This window comes from Spermophilus citellus (assembly GCF_964194105.1).
Source record: "Spermophilus citellus genome assembly, chromosome: 7".
Classification (NCBI taxonomy): domain Eukaryota; kingdom Metazoa; phylum Chordata; class Mammalia; order Rodentia; family Sciuridae; genus Spermophilus; species Spermophilus citellus.
Window position 1 is genome coordinate 25,338,172 of NC_138188.1, and position 20,373 is coordinate 25,358,544.

Sequence of the window (20,373 nt, forward strand, 5' to 3'; positions counted from 1 at the left end):
TATAAACCCATCTCAGGGAACAGCAAAGGACAAATGGACAACATCAAGTTTACTTGAGGCTCGGTTTACTGTGGCCAGACTACTGGGGTGACCAGTATGGGTACCAGAACCAGATATCCAGGAGCTCACAGCAGCCCTGCAAGTGGGTCTTCATGGCTGCACCATATTCAATTACAGTGTGTTTGTCTCCATTCTTTGGAATCCATCAGACATACTCCATTGTGCGCCCCCACCCACCTCCCACTTTCAGTTCCACAGGCTTTATCTCACCACCTGTTTAAAAAGAAAAATAATTCAGGCTCTTGACAATCCTTCTGAGCAAACAGGGTCTTTTTTTGTCTTCTGCTCAAAAAAGAAGGGAATTTCCTCATCTGGCTTTTTAAATTGAACGCAAGCAGTTTTCCAAGTGCCAAAGACATTCTCCTGGGGGATGCTGGGTTCTGTGGGGAGGCAGGGTTGCTGAGTCAGCATCAGTTGGTATCCATGCTGCAAGCCTCATCATCCCCCAAACCTTGCTGTGAGCTGCTTGGCCTGGTCCCTCCATCAGAGGAACCAGGAAAATTGATGAGTGAAGGTGTCTTATAACACTCATCATCCCGTCGCTGGTAGAACAGCACATAAGCGGCTTTTGTCTGAAACACAAGAGGGGAGAATCCATCCACTGGTTGGTAAAATTACCCATTGTCCCAGGTTATTTCTCACTATTCAACACTCTCAAAGATCAACCATCTTGCTCTGGATATCCATACAGAGATGACTAAGAAGGGACTATTACCTGAAGCTGGCTCCTGCCAGGCCAGTGGGGAATGGTGGGTACCCTATGGCATAGAGCCTTGAGGAAAGTTGAGCTTTTCCTTTAGAAAGGATCCTAAACAAAGGGCAGGTCAACTCTACCACACCCAGCTCCCCCTGTCACATGAGAATGATTAGGTAACCAACAAGCCTGAGAGCTACCCTTCTCAACTTTAATCCATTAAGTCCAGAGACAGAATCAATCCAGTCAGCATACTCACCACAATTTGGTCCTCAGAGGCCAGGGACACGTTGCTATCATCAAAGTAATACCATTTTCCATTTAGTTTGTTTTTTGCATATGCAGTGTCTGTCAAGTAATAAACAAAATACTAAAGAGTCAACTGGATAGTTTACTAGGCTTGCACTAAATAAATAAATAGCACTGAAATTAAAAAGTTTACAGTTTGTGTCTTTTGTTTTTTTAAAATAGCAGTTAAAAATGAATATATTTGAACAGAGAAACTTAAGCAGATGTCAAAATTAATTGTAAGGAAAAATAGCAAGTTATAGAACAGCAGGATATATAACATGATCAAAAATTACTAATGGATGGGGCTGGAGTTGTGGCTCAAGTGGTAGAATGCTTGCCTAGCATGTGTGAGGCACAGGGTTTAATCCTCAGCACCACATAAAAAAGTAAACTAATAAAATAAAGTTTTAAAATTACTGACAGGGCCCGATTTTCAAACATGCAAAATTTTATTTTCCCAGCCTCTCCTACACTATACGGAGCAGTATGACTCAGTTATACTCAATGAAATGTATGTAGAAGAGTTGATGGGGGGGGCTGGGGATGTGGCTCAAGCGGTAGCGCGCTCGCCTGGCATGCATGCGGCCCGGGGTTCGATCCTCAGCACCACATACAAAGATGTTGTGTCTGCCGAAAACTAAAAAATAAATATTAAGAAATTCTTTCTCTAAAAAAACACTTAAAAAAAAAAAAAAGAGTTGATATGGATTCTGGGATGTCTGCCTCCCCCACCCCCCCTTCTGATGCAATAGAATGCAAACATGAGGGCTGGAGACTGAGCAGGCATTTGAAGCTAGAAGGTGATATGGTAAGAATGGAGGGCCAGGCTAGGAGCAGTGGCACATGCTATAATCCCAGCTATTTGGGAGACTAAGGCAGAAGGATTTCAAGTTTCAGGCCTGCCTCAGCAAGTTAGTAAGACCCTCCTTCAAAACAGAACAAAAAGAATAGGGGATATAACTCAGTGGGTAAAGTATTTCTGGGTACAATCCCCAGTATTACTACTATTACTACTGCTACTACTACTACTACTACTACAACTACTACAACTACTACTACTAGAGAGAGCAGACTTTCAGGCCAATTTCTATATTTTATTAGTACAGGGAGAAAATTTAAAAGATAAGGGTAGTTCTATAATCTAGTATAAGTATAAACGGAACTGACCCTTTCCAAGGAATTATGTCTTGGGGACCTAATACTGGGTGTGTTGGCAGCCCAATGCACATGTAGTAGACAGAAATGTAAGGAAATCCAACTCTTCACTTCTATTTCAATAGCATTTCCCATAAACAAGTAACAAAACATAAGTTTAATTTTAAAACTAAACCTACATGTTTTAGAAATTTTGAGACATAGGGCTGGGGTGTGGCTCAGTGGTAGCATGCTTGCCTGGCATGCGTGAGTCACTGGGATAGATTCTCAGCACCACATACAAATAAATAAAATATTTAAAAAATAATTTTTTTTTAATATTTATTTATTTTTATTTTTTTAGTTTTCAGTGGATACAACATCTTTGTTTGTATGTGGTGTTGAGGATCGAACCCGGGCCGCACGCATGCCAGTCGAGCGCGCTACCACTTGAGCCACATCCCCAGCCCTTAAAAAATATTTTAAAAAAAAATTTTTGAGACATAAAGTAAAGCAAAAAAAAAAGGGGGGGTGGAATAAACAATTCAGTGTCTCTCCTTCCAGTCTCAACCCCCAATAACATTTTGTTTTTTAACTTCACATAGTTGTAATTCCACCTTTTGTAATGATATAATTTTATGTAGCAGTTTTCATTTACACAGTCCATTTCCCCCATGTTATTAATTTTATTTTGAAATGGCTATGAGTTCCTTTATCAAGTAGATGGACAATAGTGCCAACTGTTGATCACCAAGGCAGCTATTAACTTTTCACTGTTATAAAGAGATGAACATCTTTGGGCATAAAGCTTCCTCTAATGTCAAATCAGTTCCTTAGGATAAATTCCCAGAAACAAGAGTTACTGAATTAAAGAATTAAGAATTTGGGCTGGGGATGTGGCTCAAGCGGTAGCGCGCTCGCCTGGCATGTGAGCAGCCCGGGTTCAATCCTCAGCACCACATACAAACAAAGATGTTGTGTCCGCCGATAACTAAAAAATAAATATTTAAAAAAAAAATTAAGAATTTTTAAAAACAAAACAAAAAGCATGGTGAAGCAATGGTGTTGAAAAAGCATGTAGCCTGAAGCTTGCAGAACTACACAAGCCAACATCTCAGAAGGAAGCAGCTACCAATACTTACAGTGGCCAACCCCCATGGCTCCATAGTGATTAGACACAGCAATGAGGTCATACATGTAAGGCCTTGCTGACAAGTCACAGACAAACTCAGACATGTTCAGAGATCTAAGAACAAAACACAAGAATAGCTCTTAAATATTTTAAACTCCGAAAAAGAGGTCAGAGCAACCCAGCAATCTCTTTCATCTAACTGGCCAGAACATAAGAGAGACACTCAAAAAAACTATTTGAGAAGAAATAGCCAGGCGTGATACTGCATGCCTGTAATCCCAGGGGGCTCAGGAGGCTGAAGCAGGAGGCTGATGAGTTCAAAGTCAGCCTCAGCAACAGTGAGGCACTAAGAAACTCAGTGAGACCCTGTCTTTAAATATAATACAAAAACAGTACTGCGGATGTAGCTCAGTGGTTGAGTGCCCTTAGTTCAATTCCCGGAACCCCTCCCCCAGCCCACCCAACCCCCCCCAAAAAGAGAGAGAGAGAGAGAAAGAGAGAAGAAATAAATGAAAAGACTATGGCAGAGGAGCCCTGGACTTTGTGCTCTGACCACTGACATATTCAGGCCAGAAATTAGGAGAAGCCTCCTGGGTAACTGCCACCAGACCAAATGGAAGGTGAGGGTCTGGAGATAGACAAGAGGACTTCAGCAACTAGGAAGAAGTGGTTATTAATAACAGAATTACAATTGGTGCCATGGTCATTTAAACCAAATACCAAAACAGTCCTCAGAAAGCTTTTTTTCCTACAACATCTTATTCTGTTTTTCAGATAGGGTCTTGCTATGTTGCCCATGCTGGTCTAACTCCTAGGCTCAAATAATCCTCCCACCTCATTCTCCTGAGAAGCTGGGACTACAGGCATGTGTTTACCATGCATGGACTTAAAACACTTCATTCTGAAATTTTTCAAGTAAAGAAAAGATAAGAATTTTACAACAAATACTCATTACCCACCACTAGATTCTCACATGGACATTGTTCCTATATTTTAAGGACCTACCCTACCCTTTTCCTCCAGAAAGCATTTTTAACCTATCTGGTTGGCTTGCTTTCCTGTCTTAGTTACAGTTAATACCCTGGGTCCTGAGGGGACCTGAGAAGATAGCTAGTCCCTCAGAAACAGGACTGTAGCAGGTCTGCACCCTACCTGAAGCCCCAACAATCATCCAGGTCTCTCTGCAGATTGCCCTCTGACCACCTTGCCCCTGTTAATAGAGGTACCACTATGCTGTACTGCCACTGCTGAGGCCAGGCTCCTTGGGACCAATGATGGACTGGGAAAGGCCAGTTAAGTGGCCTCAGGGATTTGAGAGGGGGACCAAGAGTAACAGAGAATTAGCAGCCCCCCAAGTCTAGGGAAGAGCTTCTACTGGAGTCTCTTTCCCATGGGAGGATAGGGAGGGGAGCAATTACTACAATCAAAGTCTACCTCCCAAAGCCCAACAACATACATCCTAATTCAGAAAAGTCTTTGGTAACAAACCTCTCAGTAAATCAATGTCCATATTTCCTGCATGTTTCTAAATTTTTCCTAACACTTCAGTCATAGGGATTCACCTGACTGGGAATTCCACAACTGTATCAAGCTTATCCCTCCAGTATCTGTTGTAGGAGAAACGTTTGAGATGGACTACCAGGATCTTGGGCAAGGACCACAGGTCAAACTTCTTTGTGGCCTGCTGGTGCTTCTTACAATTGGGACAGTACCTGAAGAGAAAAGAGAAGTCTCTGCTTAGCAGGGGATGAGGGGAGCCATTGCTACCTGGGTACTCATGCTGGGGACACAGCTGTAATACCACAATAGCTGCTATTCTTAAGGACAGATTTTGGGCAAGGACCTGCCTTCCAAAACAGGCCAATGGCTTTCTTAGTCTGGAAAACACAACCCAAACAGAAGGGCTATGTTATAGGGCTGGCCATGTGAAAAAGTGGCATGTGCACGTAAAAGATTTTTTTTTTTTTTTAATTTTAGGTGGATACAATATCTTTATTTATTTGTATGTGGTGCTGAAGATCGAACCCAGTGCCTCGCGCATGCCAGGCCAGCGCGCTACCACTTGAGCCACATCCCCAGCCCCAGTAAAAGGTGTTGGGTACAGATACCAGCAGGTCTCAGATTCTGGAGCACAGAGGTGGCCCTGCCCTGAGAGTGAGAAGGTACATACCAGGGGTCATGCTCCCCAAGGGTCTCCATGGTGGTGAAGAGTTCAATGCAGTCTCTCAGGGCCACTGCAGTCTTCTTCTTCTTCTGAGGCTGCAGCATGCTCATGTGCTTGTCATAGGCCTGTAAGAAAAAAGTGCTAGTTCTGCAGGGGAAACAAGATCTTACTGAGTCAAAACATAAAGGCCTATGAGAGGCTCTTCCTAGAATATACTTCTGGAGCCTCTGAATATGAAATAATGAAATCTTAGGTGCTGCCCACTTCTTCCCCGCTGTAATGGGATTAAATCCAGGGACATTCTACTACTAAGTTATATCCCCAGCCCTTATTTTTATTTTGTGACAGAGTCTTGTTAAATTGCCCAGGCTAGCCTCGAACTTGTGATCCTACTACCTCAGCTCCCAAATCACTGGGATTATAGGCATGGGCTACTCAGCCCGGCTTTGTCCTTGGTCTTAAATTTGCTGGCTGGGTGCAGTGGCAAATGCCTGCAATCCTAGGATCTCAGGAGGCTGAGAAAAGAGGATCACAAGTTCTAGGCCAAGCTGGGCAATTTAGCAAGCCCTTGTATCAAAATAAAAATGAAACAAAATCAAAAGGGCTCAGTAGTACAGCACTCCTAAATTCAATCCCCAGTAACACCATAAAAGAAAAACAAACAAACAAACAAAACACACCTTGTTAAACTGTTGTCCAACTGGTAAGAATATAGCTAATACACTTCCAGAGCAGAAACTAGCATGTATTTCTGACCATGAACCCCTAGAGACCTACCTCAGATTCTTGTTCATCATAGTAAAGGCTCCGGGTTTCACTGTCCCAGTCGATGGCCAGTGTGGATCGAGCTGCAAAGGGGACCAATGTGTCATTCATTGCAAAATGGCCAGCAACGGGAGAGGCTCTCCAAGTGACCAAAGGGAGAAGGGCCTCACTGAGGCAGCAGCAACACTGCTCATTCACCAATGTCCACTGTCAAGAATAAGGGCCAAGGGGCTGGGATTGTGGCTCAGTGGCAGAGCACTTGCCTCACACATATGAGGCACTGGGTTTGATCCTCAGCATCACTTATAAATGAATTTTAAAAAATTAATGTATTGTGTCCATTTACAACTTAAAAAAAAAAAAAAGAAAGAAAGAATAAGGGCTGAACTTGGACCAGCCTTTCCAAACCCCAACCCCTCAAAGCCTTTGGCACATCAGTGCTACAGATAGGTTCCAAAGACACAGGCAGAGGAGAGAGGACCCTGAGACAGAAAACAAAGTCACCTACACTGTCCCCAGCTTACTGCCTACAGACAGATTCCAGGCTACTGTTTGGGGGAAAGAGGGAAAAAGTGGGGGAAACTGAATTGAGGAATCAAAGATTGAAGCTTGAGGAGATGGCTAGAATCTGAAAGGTTCTGTACTACAGAGGATGAAGTTGCAGAGATGACAGAAGTACAGATAGCTAGAGACAGATCCAAAAATATCTCAATGATGCTTTTTTTTTTAAATAGATATAAGGGGGGAGAAGATATACATTCAATCAGCAGATATATGAAAAAATGTTCAACATCTCTAGTAATTAGAGAAATGTAAATCAAAACTACTCATTTGAGATCATTTGAGATTTCATCTCATACCAGTCGGAATGGCAGTTATTAAGAATACAGAGAGGGGCTGGAGATGTGGCTCCGCGGTAGCGCGCTCGCCTGGCATGCGTGCGGCCCGGGTTCGATCCTCAGCACCACATACAAACAAAGATGTTGTGTCCGCCGAGAACTAAAAAATAAAATATTAAAATTTTGGGGCTGGGGATGTGGCTCAAGCGGTAGCACACTTGCCTGGCATGGGTGCGGCCCGGGTTCGATCCTCGGCACCACATACAAACAAAGATGTTGTGTCTGCCGAAAACTAAAATGTAAATAAAATATTAAAAAAAAAAAAAAAAAAAAAAAAAAAAAAGAATACAGAGAAGGGTTGGGGTTGTAGGATAGGGTGGTAGGGTGCTTGCCTAGCATGTATGAGGCATTGAATTCAATTCTCAGAACTACATAAATAAAGTAAAGGTATTGTGTCTACCTACAACTAAAAAAAAAAAAAAAAAAGAATACAGACAATAGGGGTTGTGTAATGTGGGGTTGTGGCTCAGCGGTAGAGTACTTGCCTAGCACATGTGAGGCCCTGGGTTCGATCCTCAGCACCACATAAAAACAAATAAATAAAATAAAGGTATTGTGTCCCACTACACCTAAAAAATAAATATTAAAAAAAAAATACAGACAACAATAAATGTCGGTGAGGATGTAGAGGAACAGGCACACTCATACAATACTAGTGGGACTGCAAACTATGCAACTAATCTGGAAAGCAGTATGGAGATTCCTTAGAAAACTTGAAATGGAACCACAATTTGACCCAACTATCTCACTCCTTGGTGTATACCCAAAGGACTTAGAAACTGTGGTATATAATGGAATATTACTCAGCATTAAAAGAGAATAAAATTATGGCATTTGCAGGTAAATGGATGAAGTTAGAGAATATCATGCTAAGCGAAGTAAGTCAATCCCAAAAACCCAAAGGCCGAAAAAGTGGATGCTGATCCATTGGGGCTGGGGGCCGGGGGTGGGATGGGGTAGGTGTGACATGGGAAAAATGGAGGAAGTTTGGGCAAAGGGGAGGGAGGCGGGGATGGGGTATAGGGGCAGGAAAGATGGTAGAATGAAATGGACATCATTACCCGAGATACATGTATGACTGCACATATGGTGTGACCCTAATCGTGTACAGCCAGAGAAATGAAAAGTTGTGTTGCAATTGTGTACAATGAATCAAAATGCATTCTGCTGTCATATACACCTAATTAATACATTAATTTACAAAAAAAATAAATAAGGGGGGGTGGGTATCTAATTCAGTAGCAGAGCACTTGCATAGCATGTGTGAGGCCCTGGGTTCTTCAATCCCCAGTTTGTTAAAAAATGTTAAAATAAAGCCAGGTGAAGCAGTGCACGCCTGTAATCCCAGTGCCTCAGGAGGTTGAGACAGGAGGATTGAAAGTTCCAAGTCAGTTTTAGCAATGGTGAGGCGCTATCCAACTCAGTGAGACTGTCTCTAAATAAAATACAAAATAAGGCTGGGGATGTGGCTCAGTAGCTGAGTGCTCCTGAGTTCAATCCCTGGTACGAACCCCCCAAAAAATTAAAATTAAAAGGAGATATAACTAATAAAAAAGAATCAAAGGAAGGAAGGAAGGAAGCAAACTAGTTAGCTAGTTCAAGGACATCTAGTTAACCAGTCAATTTCTTTCCCAATGAAGGAAGCCAAAAGGCATGGTAGCTCCCCTCCATAACCATGGAGGCATCACAAACATTACAGATACCTCTCTCCATCTGTATAGCAGTCCCATTACAGGCTCCAAACAATGGAGAATCTATGTGGGTCATGACTATCTTATACAGAGGATCGTATTTTGTGATCATTTTCTGGATCAAAAAGAAGTTCGTAGTCGGGCATGGTAGCACATGACTGTAATTCCAACAATTCAGAAGGCTGAAGTAGAAGGATCACAAATTCAATCCTAGCCTAGGTAACTTAGCTAGAAAATGTCTCAAAATAAAATAAAATTAAAAGGGCTAAGAATGTGTCAGAGTACACCTGGTTTCAACCCCCACTACTACAAAAAATCAAAAATAAAAGAACTGTGGTTGTAGCTCCGTAGCTTCATCCCCCATGAGTATTTATTTAATTATTCACTCTGAATTGTTTTAATTTGGGGAAATGCTGCTACCAAGAGTGGAAACAGAAGTACCACTGATCCACAGCAAAGGTTCTAAAGCATAGTGGGAATAACTAGAGACCTGCTTCCTTCTGAGGTCATTAAGGACTGAGGATAAAAGCATGAAGGGGGAAGAGGGTGGTTGCTGAAAATGTCCTTAGAGGCAAAGATCACACAGGTGTCTGCTCCCAGAGCCAAAGACTGTGAAAGCCCAATGCTGTGGGTGTCAAGAGCAAGGATTTTTCAAATAGATCCCACATCCCCAAAACCCAGGTTGAAAAGTCAGAGAAAGTACTTACAGTTGAGTTTGAGTAGTTTTCCATCAGTTGCAAGTGAATTTATGTCAGCTGTTCCATAGGAGTTCACAAGACTGAAGGTAAAAAGTCTTTTGGGGCAGGGTTGGCCCTTGACCTTTTGAGTAGTCTCACTGGGGTCACCTCCTAGCTCATCTTCCCCACTACCTTCTGTTTCTGAAAGATGTTCTTTGCCTTCTTCCTGATGCTCCATTTCTTCTTCATCGTCTCCTGTAATACAAATGAAAATAACACGGATTTCATGTCACCATTTCAATGTTAAAATTTTTATTTAAAACCTATGATGATGTTTCCTTAAAGATTTTGCTCTGTGTATGTGAAACTACATCTACCCCTTTGCACTTACCAGGCACTTGAGTTCACGTGTGACCCTCTCTGAGAAAGAGACAAGATGAACAGAGTAGACACTTCTTCCATGATAAGGAAGTAGAGACCCAGAGAACTTAAATGAGTCTCCCAGAACAACAAAGTGATCCAGCAGTCCTGTCATTCTAAACAGAGCCCTACAACACTTGGTAATCTACTGGATTTCACACTAGAGTGTTCTCACTCTTTCAACTTCATCATTAGGTCCACAGAGAGAAAAGTACTAAAATGAGATTCACGCTCAATGCTTAAGAAGACTGTACATTAAAAAATACAAATTAAGGGCTGGGGCTATAGCTCAGCTGATAGAATGCTTGCTTCGCATGCACAAGGACCTGGGTTCAAGCCCCAGCCCCACAAAACAAACAAACAAAAAACCAAAAAAGCAAACAAACAAAAAAACCCTCAAGAAATACAATTCAAGGGGCTGGGGTTGCGGCTCAGTGGTAGAGTGCTTGCCTAGCATGTGAGGCCCTGGGTTCAGTCCTCAGCACCACTTATAATTCAGGAGTCAATGTTCAAATACTATAAAGAACACAAATATTAAGCAAAAGTATTCAGTTCCCCTATAAAAAACATGCTGAATGTTAAAATGGAGCCTTGTGGTCATTTTTAACATCAATTCTCACTTTCTAGGACTGTGTGTACCTCACAGAAATCTGGGCATTTGGATCTGCTATTGAGAATTTATACTACAACTTGAAGATCATTTATGTTTTACAGAAATAAAGTCACTGGTTCACCTAATTTCCCACAAAAAGAGTGACAACTACAATACAGATCAGACATAGCTCCTTAATTAGACATGGACTACTTTTCAGCCCTTGGCCTCTGGGTTTCCTTCAATAAGCCCATCATATTGCTTTTCTGACTGATTTCTTTCCTTCCAAAAGCAGGAGCTTCCTAGAGTCGGCCATCATCTGTGGCTTCCTGGGTAAACAGAAAGAAATGCCCAGGAGAGCCTGTCTCTGCCTTCTGATTGGCCAAGACATATATCTTTCCTAGGGATCAAAGGCTCACCATCCAAGCTACATGCAACAGCTGTGTCAATAGAAGTCAGGACACAGAGGCAGTTACAGTGATGAGTAAATACCCACATTGTACTCCCAACAGAAGAGAATTCAAATCCTGACTCTGCTTCATGACCTCAGCAAGTCCCTCAATCCTTTAGGCTTGGTGTGCCTGAGGTGAAACTCAACTTAAAGAGCCCCCAGATTAGCCTCAAGAACTCTCTTTGGGCTGGGGTAGCTCAGTGGTATAGCACTTGCCTCACATGCGTGAGGCCCTGGGTTCCATCCTCGGCACCACATAAAAATAAAGATATTGTGTCCATCTACAACTAAAAAATATTAAAAAAAAAAAAAAAGAAGAAGAACCTCTCTTTACCATGAGTATGACACCTTTGAAAAAGAGGGGAAAGCTGGTCAGCTACTCTGGAGGTTGAAGCATAAAAGTCCCAAGTTTATGGCCACATTGGGCAATTTAGTTAAGACCTTACCTCAAAAGCTAAAGGAGCCAAGAGACTTCGCACAAGTTCTCAAGAGTGAACTCTGAGGAATCTCAGAGGAACAAGGTCAATTTTGACCAACTAGGTCTTAAACACCTGGCAGGAGAGTATAGCCTAAACACAGTCCTACATGGATATTTAAAAGGAAAAACAATGTTTTCTTTTGTTTTTTAATGTAACTTAAGATGTACACTTGTGTCAGCCCCAGAAAAGTAAGTAAAGCTGAAGACTTTAAAGAAAGGGTTCTTGTGTGGGAGTGCCCAATAATAATAACAAAGATTGTAGAGTTGCAAGTTTGTCCTAATTTGAGCCTGATCTCATAGATGTACAAATCTTCCTAGCCTCCTACATTGATAAACTCCATCTGTTTTTTCACTGATACTATTATGAGTTACTATCTTCATGGTTTTCAGAGACTGACTAAAATACTAAAAGTAATGCTTTGTTGTCCTGTTTATTATTGTCTTAGCATGACCCCTGACCTGCATATGCTTGTCCAGTCACCTGCCATCAGCCAATGTGAACCTCTAAACTTCTCTGATGCTAAATACCCTTAACTGTCCATGCCCCACCTAATAGAGAATAGGAAGTGACTTGGAGATGTTGTCACCCATTTTTCCATAGAAATGGAATGTAGAAATTAATAGAGGAGAAATGTAACAAGGTTCACGTTACGCTTTGAATATAGCTCTTGCTGCTCTGCCACTGCAACGTATTTTTTAAAATGGACATGTTTCTTTCTCTTCTTCTCTCCCTGCAACTCCCTAATCTCAGGGGAAACAGAATGACCCTTCCTCATTTTCGACAGATTTATCTGTTCTTGAGTACACATTCACTATAAGAAGGAAGTAATCCAGACTTTGGTAATGATACCAGAAGATCTCAAAAATGACTAACTACCAAATTAACAAGTGAATTACAACTGCAACAGAAGACACTTGGAATGTAGCCTTTGATTCACCTCTTTAAAAGCCCCCTGTTCCTGCTGATGGGCAGAATCTTTTTTTTTTTTTTTTAAAGAGACAGAAAGACAGTTTTTTTTTTTTTTAAGAGAGAGTGAGAGAGGAGAGAGAGAGAGAATTTTTAATATTTATTTCTTAGTTCTCGGCGGACACAACATCTTTGTTGGTATGTGGTGCTGAGGATCGAACCCGGGCCGCACGCATGCCAGGCGAGCGCGCTACCACTTGAGCCACATCCCCAGCCCTGATGGGCAGAATCATAGCCTCTGGGACAGGAGTCCCCTGCATTTCTCCTTTGCTAGCAAAGCAGAAAACTTTTTTTCCCTTTTCTCAAAAAAAGACCCTGACTCAAATTAAATTAAAAATAAAAAGGGCTAGAAATGTAGCTCAGTAGTAAAGTGGCCCTGGATTCAATTCCCAACACCAAAAAGAATAAGAGAAATCTGGTTAGTCTCAGTCCCCCAGTGCGGGGGAAACACTTACCTTCACAGCTGCCCCTGGAGCCATTGCAAGCCCCAGGCTCCAAGGGCAAGAGGCTAAACTCATCAGGCAAAGGCTGTTTTATATAGCGGCTTTATAAAATAAAAAGAAGAAAACATTGTTAGTTTTAACATTTAACTATTTTTCTTCACTATGCACCTAAGTAGTAGTTCATAATTTATTTTCATTTTTATTATTATTGTTATTTATTTTTTGGTACTGGGGATTTAACCTAGAGATGCTCTATTACTGAGCTACACCCACACCCCTTTTTTATTAAGTTGCTCAGGCTGACCTCAAATTTGTGATCCTCTTGCCTCAGCCTCCCACATAGCTAAGACTACAGGCCAGTATCACCACATGGAGCCAGTAGTTCATAACTGATATATTCTGTTATTCGTAAAATAATTTACAAAAATAAAAATGCTTTAAAAACATGTAATGGCACAATACTTTTTAATCTATCAACAATTCTATAAAGAATGTCTGCTTCTTAGGCGAAATGGCACAAACCTGTAATCCCAGTGGCTCAGGAGGCTGAAGCAGGAGATCACAAGTTCAAAACCCGCCTCAGTAATTTAGTGAGGTCCCAAAAAACTTATCAAGACCCAGTCTCAAAACAAAAAATTAAAAAGGGGATGGAGATGTGGCTCAGGGTTTAAGCACCCTGGGTTCAATTCCCAGTACCCCCACTACCAAAAAAAAGTCTGCTTCTTCTATGAATGTCATGTGGGACCATGATTTTTTCAACTATTTCCCAGTAATGCTAATGATCAGGTTTGGAATAATAGTGGAGCACTTCAGAAAAAAATATTCAAATACAAAATGGCATCAGAGCATTAGCATTCCTAACACAGGTAACTGACATGATTCCAAGGCCCAGAGCCTTAAGTGCCCAGGTTTGTGGTACCTAAATGTGCCAGATGCCACATCCCAAATGACATCTACTCTGGCCCTTCCAGAAGCTGGCACAGCTGAATTTCTTTTCTTCTTCTTCTTTATTTTGAGACAAGGTCTTGCTAAGTTGCCCAGGCTGGCCTCAAACTTGTTATCCTCCTAACAAAGCCTCCTGATTAGCTGAGATTACAGGTGTGTACTACCACCACACTTAACTATCATCCTTACAGAAGTGAGTACATAAAATCAACCTAGACACTTTATAGGGACTGTCACTACTATTACTAGACTTATCTTGATTTCTAATAACAACCAAATCATATTCCTGCTACCAACCTGATCCGATCACAAACAGCCTGGTACAAAAACTCAAAAGTCAGCTTGTGCTTGGGAACAGAAACCAACAGTGGCCTCCCATATAGTACTGCCCCCGAGGAAGTACTCGATGGTCTAGACTTCCTCTCCCTGAAATAGACTGGAAGCGTGACACATTCCGAGCCATCCATGCAGGTGCTGCAGACCTCATACCTGTATCAATCATACAAGAGAGCACTTTCAGCAAACAAGTCCCTGTAAGAACAAACATCTGAGCTGCAGCTATGTGTTGGTCGAGACAATGGTTTCTAGGAAAGAGCATCCTTTAACAGGAAAGGTAGATAAACCATTTCAGGAGCAACTCCAGAGGCTGGGTCAGGAATCCCACAAAGGATCATCATCAACATCTATACAACTGGACTTAAGTTCAAGCTCCTTCTCCAACGATGGCTTCAAACTCTGTGCATCTTCAATAGAGACTCAATATGCAATGATGGCCATTATCTGGACTATTGGATAAAGGAAGTCAAGTGCCCTGCCCTTTAATAAAACCAGGTATAGTATAAGGATGTACACAGAATATTAGACAAAAACTCTTCTTTTCAAATGGAGAACTTTAAAAAGATCAATTATTTGCCATCTTTGTTCAAAAACGCTGAAATAAACAATCATAATTAATGTTAAAAAAAATGAGAGATAACCAAAGAAACTGCTAAATCAAATCAACTACTTTAAAAAATATGTCTGGGCTGAGGTTGTGGTTCAGCGGAGGAGCGCTTCCCTAGCACGTGCAAGGCCCCGAGTTCAATCCTCAGTACCACATATAAATAAATAAAGGTATTGTGTCCAACTACAACTAAAATAAATAAATAAATATTTTTTTAAAAAATGTGTCTTGGGCTGGGGATGTGGCTCAAGCGGTAGCGCGCTCGCCTGGCATGCGTGCGGCCCGGGTTCGATCCTCAGCACCACATACAAACAAAGATGTTGTGTCCGCCGAGAACTAAAAAATAAATATTAAAAATTCTCTCTCTCTCTCCTCTCTCCTCTCTCACTCTCTCTTTAAAAAAAAAAAAAAAAAAAAAAGTGTCTTAGGGGCTGGGGATGTGGCTCAAGCGGTAGCGCGCTCGTCTGGCATGCGTGCCACCCGGGTTCGATCCTCAGCACCACATACAAACAAAGATGTTGTGCCCGCCAAAAACTAAAAAATAAATATTGAAAATAAAAATATTCCCTCTCTCTCTCTCTCTTAAAAAAAAAAAAAAATGTGTCTTACTTAGTGAATACATGGGATTGAGAAGATTTAAGAGATGTTCTGTCCTGGAACAGATGTACCAAAATTGCTGACAATTGACTATAGAGGGAGATACAAACTTACTGATTCAATTTTTGAAAACTATAACTTCATACAAATTCCCTCCCAGATGCCTGGCAAGTAGACCTGTCTACAGTTTATGCAAGAGGAACTCTAAGAAAAACTCACAAAAGTGTTCATGATATATTCTCAGTAGGGATCTGTAGTTCACAATGAACTGGGCCTTGATTTAGGCTGGCCTAGGTTTCAGCTTCACTATTGCCATTTTCTGGCTTCAGTGACCCAGTACACCAATCTAACTTCTAAGTTTGTTTACTCAGTGGACAAAAGGATTACCTGCTTTACAAGGCTGTAGAAAGAATTAAGTAATTTAGTAGTATGATACATGACATGCTCAAAAAAACATCACGTTACTATTGGTTTTCTTAGGCAATTCATCCCCTCCCCTTCACCCTCCCCTGTATGAGGGACTGAATCACTGAGCTACATCTCCAGTTCTTTCTTTTTTTTTTTTTTTTTTTATTCTTCAGTTGGACACAATATCTTTATTTTATTTATTTATTTTTATGTGGTGCTGAGGAACCAGGGCCTCACACATGCTAGGCGAGTGCTCTACCGCTGAGCCACAACCCCAGCCCCTCTTTTTATTTCTTATTTTGAAACAGTCTCTCCTTAAGTTGCTGAGGGTCTAAGTTGCTGAGGCTGGCTGGAACTTAGGATTCTCCTGCCTTGGCCTCCTAAGTCACTGCCACTATACGCATATGGCATCATGCCTGCAAGAGGAGTCATCTTTAAAAGAATTTCTTTTCCTGATGGTTGGCCCTAAAACCCTATGGAAATTCCTTTATTGATGAGATTCTGCCAAGCTGCCTGCAGGGAGATGCACCATTTCTTGTGGGATCAGGTATGTGCAATCACTAGTTTCCAGAACTGAGAGAAATTATGTTAAGGATTTGGAGTCAGCAACAGATATGAATGCTAACTTTCCCATTCCCTAGCCCTGTGGCGCAGCATGAGCCTTGGCACCCTCCATTTATAATATCAGGAAAATTATCTGTAAGTGGGAAGGCAGTAAATGGAACTAAATCTTTTATGTATATGTGGTAAAAAAAAATACATTCTTTTTAGTACAGGTATGGAACCCACGGGCACTCAACCACTGAGTCACATCCTCAGCTCTTTTTATTATTTTTTTTTTATTTTGAGATAGGGTCTCATGAAGTTGCTGAGGTTGGCTTTGAATTCACGATCCTTCTGCCTCAGCCTCCTGAGCCACTGGGATTACAGTCATGTGCCACCACACTCAGCCAAGAACTATTCTTTTAAGAGTGACCAAGATATCATAGGCCCAAATATGTAATGGGAAGGGCTCTCTGCATTCCTGTGTCAAAAACAGCCAAGCCAGGTGCAGTGGTACATGCCTATAATCTCAGTGGCTTGGGAGGCCAAGGCAGGAGAATCGCAAGTTCAAAGCCAGCCTTTGCAATTTAGCAAGGCCCCAAGCAACTAAGTGAGACCCAATATCTAAATAAAATATTTAAAAAGGGCTGTCTCAGTGGTTAAGCACCCCTGGGTTCAATCTCTGATTTAAAAAAAAAAAAAAAAAAAAAAAAAGTTCTTCAGCAGAGGCAAGTGTCTGAATGAAAGGTAAAGAGGGAAGACCAGCATAGGTTGTGGTCCAGTCAATCTTCTCTGAGAGCCACAGGGCAATTTCATGCCCCAACCTACTGCAACTGGAAAATACACACAATGATCTAGAGCAGTCATGAAGCAGCACTTTGGATGGGTGAAGAGACCAGTACACTGTCACCACAGTGATGAGAAAATGGAATCTCAGAGCTTGCAGAATGTCTGAGCTGCCAACTGCTGTTTATTTCTGAAATGGGGATAATGGTACTCTGGCACCAGCCTGAGAGGCACAGCCTACAGCACAGAAAGGCCAAGATCCACCTATAAAATTGCCCTTCTCATATCTTCCCATGGTCCTTCTCACAGTTACAGTTATGACTCTTCTTGAGTGAGGCATCTCTGACAAAAGGACCATGTGTAGTATGAATCAGCACTCTTAAGCAGCAGCAACTAGTGACCAAAGGCTATGTACATGCTGGCAATGCAGCTCAGTAATGCCAGTAGGTACTTATTAGCACTGATGGCTGCCCACAATTCCCTGAATATCCAGATCTTTCCACTGGGACTTGAAAAAAACGCACACAAACAGACTGCCAGAACTTCGCTGTGAAGACACAAATAAGGCAAAACCTCTAGAATGTTACCTCCGATCCTGCACCAGAAACTGCTAAGTACTCACACAAAAATGTCATCCCGAGGCATGATGTGGCTTAAACCTTCATCCATTTGGAAAATTTTGTGGAACCGGTGATTATACACATCTGTGACCACCATCTAAGAATCAATAGTAACAGAGAGATTATAGGATGACTCAGGGTACCCTACATTGCTTAAAACACAGAACAGGGGAAAAAAATGTCCTATTGGAGTGTTATCCCTAAAGAAACTACAATGCAACAAGCCCCACTACTTGGGGCCAAGGTTCAAAGGGGAGCAGTATGGCTCCCTTTTAGTTGCTAGCACTATCCATGCAGGTAACAAGTGCCCTAAAGTAATAGGAATGGTGACAAGTGCTGACCAGAGACTAGCTGTCAGAAGGCTCTGGTGTATTCCACATGGCCTGAAGTCTCCATGCCACTTGAAGCACACAGAGCCCTGCTCCTGGACTACCATGGGTACCATGACCCCCAGTGAAGGAAAGATTGTGTTTCCCAGAGCTGGAAGACACAGTCTCAATTATTGTGTGCATTGTGAGCAAGAACCAGAAGGTGTAAGACATCCAGATATACACCAATAATCACATTTGTGCTGACCAATAACAACTACCCCCCAAAAAAGTAACTACAAGGTTAAACAAATTCCAAAGGACAATGAAGTAACCCTAATAGTCTAAGTGCCACTGATCACCCCGCCTTACATTTTCTGCAGCAATGCCAGACAGCCTGGACAGAGCCTCGCACAGGTCAGAGACGGCCCCCATCAGTGGCACAGTCACACGGTACTGCAAAGGGAGAGATGGTCAAGGTAACAGGGGTACTCTATGGGGCAGGGAAATGACTTGGGAGAAGGAAGTATCATTGGGGCAGAGGCCCTTCCAGAGTCAGTAGATGGAGAGGTCAGGGTACAGATGAGTCAGTAGCAAAGCACCAGAAAAAATAGGCAAGATGAACACCATCAAGATGAACACCACTCACTCAAGCAACACAGCATGGGAGCTGAGCCTTCTCTTCCCCTTCTAAAGGCTGCTAAACACTTCCCTTCTTTCCCCTGCTCTCTCTTAATTTTTGTGGTGCTGGGGACTGAACCCAGGGGCCTCATCCATGCTAGGCAAGCACTCTACCAATGAGCTATAACCTCAGCCCACACTGCTTTATTTTATTCTTACTTTCTGGAGTAGTTTACATCTCCCTTTAAAGAATTATTAAGATAATACAAATTGCCATCTGGTTCTATATATCACCTTTTTTTTAGAGATAGAAACTAAAAGCACACACCTATAATCCCAATGACTCAAAAGAATAGGCAGGAGGATCTCCAGTTCAAGGGTAGTCTGAGCAACTTAGGAAGACCCTGCCTCAAAATTTAAAAAAAATTGTATTTATTTTTTAAAATTTATTTTTATGTGATGTTGGGGATCAAACACAGTGCTTCATACATGCTAAGCAAGCACTCTATCACTGAGCCACAACCCCAGCCCTAAAAACATTTTTTAAAAAGGGGAAAGGAGAGGGCTGGGATTGTGGCTCAGTGGTAGAGGACTTGCCTAGCACATGTGAGGCCCTGGGTTCGATCCTCAGCACCACCTAAAAATAAACAAATAAAATAAAGGGATTGTGTCCATCTACAACTAAAAAATATAAATATTAAAAAGGGGGGGGAATGTAGCTCTGTGGCAGAGTACCCCTGGGTTCAATCCTCTACTCCAAAAGAGAAGAGAGAGGAAAAAAGAAACTAAAGAGAAGACTAAGCAATAAATCAGGATGTGAGCAATCAAGAAAACTGAACACTAAGATACTGGTCACACCTCACATCTGGCCTCTTTTTCTGGCCAAGTTCTTCAAGCTAATCTAAGAACAGAACTGACAAAGGAAAGTACCCGCTTCGGGTTTCTCAACATTCAGATTAAGGACCACTTAGCAGATTAATCAGGCTATCACAGTGACATGAATAGAACATGGGCAAAAAAGTGATAAAGAATCCCCTAAGACCTTCACAACAGGTCTTGAATGACAAGGGATTACACCAAGGTCTGATAGAGGTCAACAGCATAAACAGAGACAAACCCAAGTTTCCAAAGCAACAGATGAAAACGATCCCACCAGGGCCTGGAGACCACTCACATAAAGGGGTGTCATGACGATGCAGATTCTATTACCTGAGTTGGTCTGCAGCAAGGGTCAGCAGGAACAAGGAAGACCTCCATTACTCGATCCTTCTTCATGGGTAGTGGAAGAGTTAGGTAGCAAAATGGATCAAAGGTGACAGAAACCTTAGCACATTCTGGGCAAACCAAAGTAGATTTGAAAAGGCCATGAAAAGTGTCCACAATCACAGAATCATTCCTCAACCTGTGATTCTCCCAGGCTTCCTTTGCCACCACCTGGATGAAAAGAGAAGAGATAAGAAGAACATTCTCAACCTCTCAGTCCTTTTTCCCTACATCTAGAACGAGTCATAGCAAATACTGTGAGATACACTGAGAAGTTGTCTATGTAGCCAAGAGCATGTCAAGGCAAGCAAGGCCAGGACTGCTCTTAGCTGTAACATTCACAACAAACACCAGCTCTATGTCTAGTGACATGTTTAATAAGGTGCTGACAGAGAATCTATAGGACACAAGGGGCACTCAGAGTACCATGGGCACAAAGGGCTGACCAGAGCAAGGACTACCTCCTGGGTCCTGTCTTGTC

The 20,373-nt window shown here is 42.0% G+C and overlaps 1 protein-coding gene across 5 annotated transcripts in view; it reads right to left on the reverse strand.

The window, feature by feature from the left end:
- Positions 1-48: 48 nt before the first annotated feature.
- The window catches only part of USP4 (ubiquitin specific peptidase 4), a 50,888-nt gene continuing 30,563 nt past the window's right edge, over positions 49-20,373 (reverse strand). For 4 of the 5 annotated variants that reach the window (XM_081302499.1, XM_081302500.1, XM_081302501.1 and 1 more), the window contains 12 exons: positions 19,839-20,063; positions 18,381-18,464; positions 17,703-17,797; positions 14,101-14,292; positions 12,871-12,959; positions 9,538-9,762; positions 6,253-6,323; positions 5,482-5,600; positions 4,874-5,023; positions 3,322-3,425; positions 1,014-1,102; positions 49-632 (listed from right to left, as the gene is read on the reverse strand). In XM_081302499.1, coding sequence (XP_081158625.1) covers positions 471-632; positions 1,014-1,102; positions 3,322-3,425; positions 4,874-5,023; positions 5,482-5,600; positions 6,253-6,323; positions 9,538-9,762; positions 12,871-12,959; positions 14,101-14,292; positions 17,703-17,797; positions 18,381-18,464; positions 19,839-20,063 — 1,605 coding nt within the window. In that variant the 3' untranslated portion in view covers positions 49-470. The remainder of the gene's footprint in view (positions 633-1,013; positions 1,103-3,321; positions 3,426-4,873; positions 5,024-5,481; positions 5,601-6,252; positions 6,324-9,537; positions 9,763-12,870; positions 12,960-14,100; positions 14,293-17,702; positions 17,798-18,380; positions 18,465-19,838; positions 20,064-20,373) is intronic. The other variant, XM_081302502.1, reaches the window with a different exon arrangement.